The sequence below is a fragment of the Mus musculus genome, chromosome 13 (assembly GCF_000001635.26).
Source record: "Mus musculus strain C57BL/6J chromosome 13, GRCm38.p6 C57BL/6J".
Lineage (NCBI taxonomy): Eukaryota > Metazoa > Chordata > Mammalia > Rodentia > Muridae > Mus > Mus musculus.
In genome coordinates, this window is record NC_000079.6 from 110,350,047 (window position 1) to 110,357,773 (window position 7,727).

General features: G+C 41.3%; 1 protein-coding gene across 2 annotated transcripts; it reads right to left on the minus strand.

The window, feature by feature from the left end:
• Positions 1-2,567: 2,567 nt before the first annotated feature.
• On the minus strand, positions 2,568-7,174 carry Gapt (Grb2-binding adaptor, transmembrane). Of its 2 annotated transcripts, none has more exons than XM_006517651.4 (3): positions 7,038-7,174; positions 4,893-4,957; positions 2,568-4,466 (listed from the first exon to the last, which is right to left on the minus strand). In XM_006517651.4, exon 3 carries the CDS (start codon positions 4,079-4,081, stop codon positions 3,608-3,610), a length of 474 nt encoding a protein of 157 aa, XP_006517714.1. In that variant the 5' UTR covers positions 4,082-4,466; positions 4,893-4,957; positions 7,038-7,174; the 3' UTR covers positions 2,568-3,607. The 2 variants fall into 2 exon arrangements, with proteins under 2 accessions (XP_006517714.1, NP_808381.1); NM_177713.3 differs by having other exon boundaries at positions 2,569-4,469; positions 7,038-7,126.
• Positions 7,175-7,727: the final 553 nt, after the last annotated feature.

Consider the following 7,727-nt stretch of genomic DNA (forward strand, 5'->3'; position numbering starts at 1 on the left):
ATGGCATAGATGTCTCCAAAATGTCTGTTTACGTAGCTGTAAGAAAATGTCAGAGAATGGAGGGCTAGAACACAGATGTATTTGTCACGGTTGTGGAGGCTGAGATATCCAGTATCAAAGTGCTAGTACCGACAAGGGATCTCTACCTCCCAATACTCTCTCCTGACAGAGAGAGAGAGGAGCTGTGCGAAAGGAGGGGAAGCTTCCCCTCTATGCTTTTCTCATCAGCTTCCTCATCCTTCTTGCTCCTCTTCCTTGTTCGTCCTTCTACATCTGTGCTGGGGATTGAACACCAAGCATCACAGATACCAGGCAAGCACCATGCCTCTGAGCCAAGTCAGCAGCTCTCTGGTCTCTTCTTGGCAAGGCGCTGTTCTAACCAGAGGACTCCTTCCTCATCTAACCACATCTAAAGTTAATCATGGCCCAAAGGGTCCATCTCCAAACTCCATGACATTGGAGGTACAGTTTCAGCATAAGAATTTAAAGGAAGTATAAATGCTAGTATAAAGGCTAGGAGGTTTCAACCTGTAGGTTGCAACCCCTTTGGTGGTTGAATTACACTTTCTTTATTTTATTTTATTTTATTTTATTTTATTTATTTATTTTTTGGTTTTTCGAGACAAGGTTTCTCTGTTTAGCCCTGGCTGTCCTGGATCTCACTTTGTAGACCAGACTGGCCTTGAACTCAGAAATCCTTCTGCCTCTGCCTGCCGAGTGCTGGGATTAAAGGTGTGTGCCACCACACCCAGTTCGAATTACACTTTCACCAGGTCACTTAAGACCATCAGAAAATACAGATGTTTACATTACAATTCATAATGGTAGCAAAATCACAATTATAAAGTAGCAACAATAATAATTTTATGGTTGGGGGACACCAAAACATAAATTGTATCAAATGGTTACCGCATTAGGAAGTGCTCTAGACAATTACAATGTGACTAGAATCATCTTCTATTTGGTTTCTTTCTCTTACCTATTTGCAAGGAGCCCAATATCTTAGTTGTCACCTTTGGCTTAAATGCCTAGCGGTCCTTGCCCTTACTCTCTACCCTACGCAGTAAGTGGAGGCTGTAATCCAGTGCTAATGGTGGCATAAGCAAGGCTTTCCTTGTCCTAGGGATCAATAACGAGTTATGAAGTAAGATATAAAGCAGAGAGCAAAGTCTGCAAGCCATATGCTCACTGTTGCTAGATGCTGGAAGCAGACATTAACTGGTGATTGCTGTAAGTCACGGGATGTCACCACACCTTCACGTGTTGTAAGCCCACGGATAAAGCACACTCAGTGTTTGCTGCTGCTATCTCTTCTCCTCTGCCCCAGCTTCTTTCCTCTTTTATTATAGTAGGCAATTGTATCTTCTAATAGTATCAGGACAATTGTAAAATGTTGTCCCATACAGATATAAACAACTTTATTATCTTTATCTCTCATGGATTCTTTTTTAAAGTTCAAAGTTTTAAAATGGTTCAGAAATAGTATTTTAAAGAATGAATTCCTGCCTGGTGTTTGGGGGCTCTTATTAGATAGTCTTACACAAAGAGCTATAGGCAACTAAGGCATTGATAGTGGGGGTCTAGCTGGGGAAGGAATGTTTTTCAGTTTAACAGAGCGAGTGTAATATACATAATTGAACAGGTACTGTTCACACACACACACACACACACAAACACACACATGCTGTCATGCAAATTCACATACTCACAGACACAAGCATATACATATGCACATGTACACACACATACACATACAGACATGTGCATGCACATACATATACACTCACATGTATGCACACACACACACACTCACACACATGCACACACACACTCATATGGAGGTAGATACCTCAATGGGGCACCATATGCCTCAGCACATAGAGGTGGTAACTGCAGATATTTATAAATTCGGAACTAAGATCTGAATTTCAGAATCCAGCAGAGCTGGTTCCTAGAACTCAGATTGGCTCTTGTCTCCTGATGATACCCTGGGAGGACCTGAGAGATGGTCCTCTGGTTCTAAGGAACCCCTAATAGAGGTCCCCTAAGGAGCCTCTAATAGAGGGATAAGGCTAGGAGAAACTGCCAACAGTTGGAGATGCTCGAGTCAGTCGCATGCTTGCATTTTGTTCTGCAGAGAGGACAAGAAGGAAAAAATTTCTTTGGACTTCTGTTCTATGAAAATGTCCTGTCAACAAAGCTCAGTAAAAATTTACCTGGCAGAAGTAGCAGTCAGCTGGGTACCTGGCAAAGTAGTTCAGAGCATCCTAAAAAAAGGCAGTGAGTAGAGACTCATTATAAACATAGTATTTATCCACTGTCTTTTCTTTGTGTAAAAAATACACATTCAGGATTTGTCTCCTTGTCTCTCCCTCCTTCCCTTCCTCTCTCATCTCTCCCTCCTGCTCTCTCTGTCTCTCTCTCTGACTCTCTCTCTCTTTCTCTCTCTCTTTCTCTCTCTCTCCTTTCCTTCTTTGCTTACAGTTCCTCTCCTTACCTCACAGCTGCCCAGTGTAATAACACATACACAAACACACACAGAAAACATTCAACAAAAATTCATTAGATAGATTTAGAAATAGTAAATTTATTAGTTTTTTTTTTAAAAGAAAAAAATCTACTTGACAAACTGCAAGATTCATGTCTTTTTCAATTAACCAGACTTTTAGTTCCACATACGATGTCTTTGGATCTAAAAGTATTACTAGGCACCACTTCATTGCTGTTTAACTGCAAATGAAGAATCCTCGTATTACATTAGTAGTAAAATGCACAGCAAACCTTCATATCTTCAAATGCTCAAAAACAAAAACAAAAACAAAACAGGCAGCAAGGTCTATAAAAGGAAGTGTAGGTTTGAAATGAGGGAGGCTGGAAGAAATGACCTGAGGCAGGCTTGAGAGGCAGCCAAGTCACACCGTGGAGGAGCAGAGACAGGGACTTGGTAGCTTTGTGATGACACAGAAGCAAGCAAGAAAGTGAGGGGTGAGGGGAAATAACTGACAAAGGAAGTTGTGACTGAAAAAGTCATGAATTCTGGAGTTAGGGTTTTGAGCTTCACATCTTTTGCAAACAACATACAGTTTTTTGTTTGTTTTTTTGTTTTGTTTTGTTTGGTTTTTTTGCTTTTTATTTTAGCAGATTAATGAAGTGACCACCTAGAATGTTTTCCGAAGATCAACCTGCTGCGTCATAGGCTTTTGATTGGATGGAACTCAGAAGACCAGACTAGAGATGTGGCTCAGGAGTTTACCACTTACCTGGCATGTGAACGGTCTTGGGTTAGCCCCTCAGCACAGGACGACCTGCTAGGAGACTGCAATAGTGCTGAGCCTCAAAAGATGGTCGAGGAAAAAACGAAGGAAGTTACAGGAAATATTTCAAAAGAAAAATGAATATAAAACAATACAGATTTAATTGAAGGCAGGGCACACGGGGGTGGGGGGGTGTTCAAGAACTTGTCTATAAATCCTCTTGGATATATAAGGGTGGCAATAGGAAAGAGACCACTGATTTCATCAGAATAATTTGATCATGACGACATCAGTCCACTCGGAGGCCTGGTGATGGGTTTTCCTCCAGCAACGAGTCTCAGTTTGTTGAAAAGCTAGTCGCAATCTGGAAGGATGTATATATCGTCATCTTGAGGCGGAGGAGGGCTAGGTTTCTGGAAGTTATAATAGAGGGGGTCCGTTTGATTCCCGTAGACGTGTTCCTCGAGATTAGACGGCTGCGTGTTTTCATACAGGGCCTTCTCAGTTGTCCCTTCAGTGCAGGGAGGGCACACTTCCACATTTTCATAGTTGCCATGCATCTTGTTTCTCTTGGCAGTAGACTTGTGGCCTTTGCTTTCCACCGAGGCTTTCATGCTTGGGCTAATCACGTAGGCACTCGAGCTGACGGTTTTTGTGACGTCTTTCTGCCTGCTGCTTCTCCTTTGCATAAACTTCGGTAGGGTAAACGGTGTGCTTTCCCTGCGATTCCAGTGCCAAGCACATCCAATCCCACAGAGCAGCAAGAGGACTAGGAGGGAAACGCCTACAGCCACAGCCACCGGAGAACTCTCAAAGCATTCCAGCATTTCTGCACAGTTGCTGTTCCGTGGTTTGGTGTGGTTAATCAATTCACAGGCACAAGCAGAGGCAGTTTCTGGTCGCCCGTGGTGGCTGCGGTTCAAAACCGAGGTGGAAGGCTCCTGCAGGCATTTCTCTTCCAGATCTCAAAGGACATTACTGGCAAAGTCCCGATGCAACTGGACGACGTGAGACTGAACAAATTCAGTCTCTGAAGGTGACCGATTACTGTATCACCATCCCTGTACACTGGAGCTGAATTGGAGGGAGGGGGGTGGATTTTTAGTCCTCTCCACTTCCTTTACCCTTGGTGGATCACAAAATGAAGCCGAGGTGAGCAGAGAATTACAGCACAGCAGAAACCTCAAGAAAAGGGAGGTGCCGTCCAGAAACCTGCTATAAATTAAAAATATATTAACTGTATTCTTAGTACCTCATGAGATTATAAATTTACCACATCTATCAAATGTGTTAGACGTCCGTATTGTCAGTTCTTGCTTTTGATATTGAATATAGCACGAGCTGTTTTGAAACGAGAGTGAGGAATCTACCCCTGCCCAAGCATAGTTGTTTATATTAGTCGATGACTTTTAAGCAAAATGTAAGGTTCTCCCAGCATTGGGAGGAACAGGATAAAACTATCCATGTGTGCTCTGTCCATTGCTTCCTGCCTCTCTGCGAAGCCTGGCCATCCTCCTTTGGAGTGGACAGAGGCTGTGTTGACTCCCTAGTTACTCCTCCCTCTAGAGTCTTAAAATAATTAGCTCATTCTCTAGCAGAGAGTGGTACCCTAAATGTAAGGAAATTCTTCCCTCCTACCTGGTCTCAAGAGCAGCAGGACTCAGCTCTTTTCATCTTTAGATTCCTAGAGCAAATTCGAACACCTAGTACAGAAAATGAACCCAGTCACTATTTATTTGAATAAAAGAGAGCATTTTTTAAGTGACTCCCAAATTCAGCCACTCAATTCAGCTTAACTGACACTTTAAGAGGGAAGATTTTAAAGGGTGTATAGATTATTCTGAAGTTTATTTAAGAGATCTTTTAAAAGTGAAGTAACATATCTTTGTAAACACTTTTAATCACAAATGCAACAAATGATTTTCACTTAGTTGAGGTGATGTTTGAAGTGTTCCCTTGAACCTTTAAAGTATCAAGGAAGGTGACACAAAGTATTCCATCAGACAGAATTTTCTACTGCGATTATATCCACCAAGTATTCTTATTATATGTTTCAAGTGAGACACAGGAATAGTGACAGCCCATATGTTCAATATGTTTAACAGTGACTATAATACTTCTTACCATTGTCTACTGAGCATCACCAACAATCATATTTAATTAGGGGCATATCTTAAATCAGATTTCAGTCACTTTCCTGTAGATTGTCACACTTAACCCTAGAGCATTCATGTGGGATGCTATTGCTATCCTCACCTTACAGAAGATGAAATGGAGGATTCTAGATAATAACTCCCTAGCAACGAGTAAGCTGTATTTATCTCCTAGACACTGGCACTGGGACTAAGCACAGGAGATCTAGTACACTAAATATCTGCTAATAGACAGAGGGATTCATTCCTAGCCATACTAACAACAATGAACAGCAAGGAAAAACCCACAAAGCAGTTCCCTGCCCTCAGTGAGGGCACATTTCTAATGCCGACCTCTTAGAAATCTGTTCAAGGTCAGATTATACCAAGGCAAAAAGGTTCAGTTTTGCATTTTATATGAACAAATGGAGCATAGCGTGTAGCTTGCTTATAATAAACTCTCTTTGATAACTATTTAGGGACAAACACCTCCAATCCATATATCTCTCAAATTCCTTGGGGTCCTGGAGGGTTGTTGATACAGCATGGCTGAGCATAGAATTATCTAGTCACCATGTAGTGTTAACAGTCTGAGCTGTTCATAAGGGCTCGTGCCTGTGCAATCCTGGTACAGGGAAGCCGAGGCTAGATGGGATACAGAATGACACCCTGTGTCAAAACCAGCACATTTTATTGTCTACAGTTAAAATGATAAAGATAGCATACAGAATGGTGGTAGTCAGTAAGCGTAAGCAATTATGAGCAAGACGTAATGATGTAGGCATGAAAAGTCATAACAAAGTACACTATCATATCTACCAGCTTAAAATTAATAGAGCTATAGATGATGAAGTCCTCTCACTCTTACAAGGGCAGACATGATACAAAGGCTACATACAGATATTTGCCTAATGATTTCTATAAATAAAAGCCTCGTTTCCTTTATGGGCAAATGAGAATGGATCTTAATATGTTGTAGCATAAATAATTGCACACACCCTATCCAGAATGTGTGAGATGCATTTCCAGAGGAAATTTCACTGAATCTGTTTTCGAATGTGCTAGGCCTCCAAGAGAACAGAATGGGACTTTCTGCATGATTGGCTGCTGTCCCCTGGGCAGGGTCAGAGAAGCAAAAGGCTCCCTCTTTGTTTCTGAAAGAATTTATCTTAGTTCTATGCAGAGCAGACATCGTTTAGTATAAAAATCACAACAGTAATGAAATGCCCTAGTATAACGCCTACATGAGACTTGCTCTGCCCAGCTTGGAAGCTCTTCTCACTTTGGAAAGCAACAGTTTCTGCAAACTAACCAAAAATTATTCACTTGTCTTCAGATCACAAGTTCTTCCTAGAGTAGACCTTGCAAAGCAGACAGCACACTTCCTTCAGGTAGAATGGCAGGCACAGGAAAGGGCTGATTAGTGTAGCATGGTCCAACCTCACCAGCAACGTGCAAATTGTTTTCTCCACTATGACTGAGCCCGAATCATCCATTAACACACACACACACACACACACACACACACACACACACACACACACACCACCACCACCACCACCACCACCATCACCACCACCACCACCACCAAACAAGTTGTTTTGAAGTAACAAAATGTCACTACTTGGTTACACATGAATCCATTTCTTACCTTTTTCCATTACCCAAAAACTTTCCATCAGTTGGACTCACATGAAGCCTGGGAGTGTCCAACTCTGTCTGTCACTTTTCATCAAACTTTCTTCAGCTGAGAATGGTTCCTCTTTTCATTCTGGTCACTTACTTCCTTCTTTGGCTCCTCCTCCCTTCAGTGTATTTAATACTTGCAAAGTTTCCTGGTTCGTGAGGAAGTTGCCGTCAGATACTGCAGAATTATAAATGACCCTCCCTCTTTGTAGGTGGAACTTTTTGAAGTGTATATTTCATTAATATGTCAAACCTAGATGATTTTTCTTTTTTGAACAATTTTACCATGTTCACTTTAGAATCAATCATGTAGTTTGTTTTCTTCAAAGAGGTTTTAAAACTCATAATAACATAGGCCTTGAGTATTTTTGTTTCTTTGCTTTGTGATTGGTGGAACAATCCATATTTAAATATGAAGCTACAATGCACAACCCTAAAATTAAATATCTGCTGAACTAGTGCCCGTATGTTGGTTCAGAATGTGTTTATTATGTTGTTGTAATTGTTATTGATACCATCATCACCATCACATTCATTAAATAAAGGTTTCCCAAAGAACGTCCTGAGGCATACTACTCTGGTATACTATTTGACTGATTTTCATGAGGTAAACTTGTCAAGTATCTTTTATTAGGAGACTCACTAGCACATAGGG

Excerpts from the sequence above, each read along its gene's own strand:
- Gapt (XM_006517651.4), bottom strand. The coding sequence starts at position 4,081 with ATGCTGGAATGCTTTGAGAGTTCTCCGGTGGCTGTGGCTGTAGGCGTT.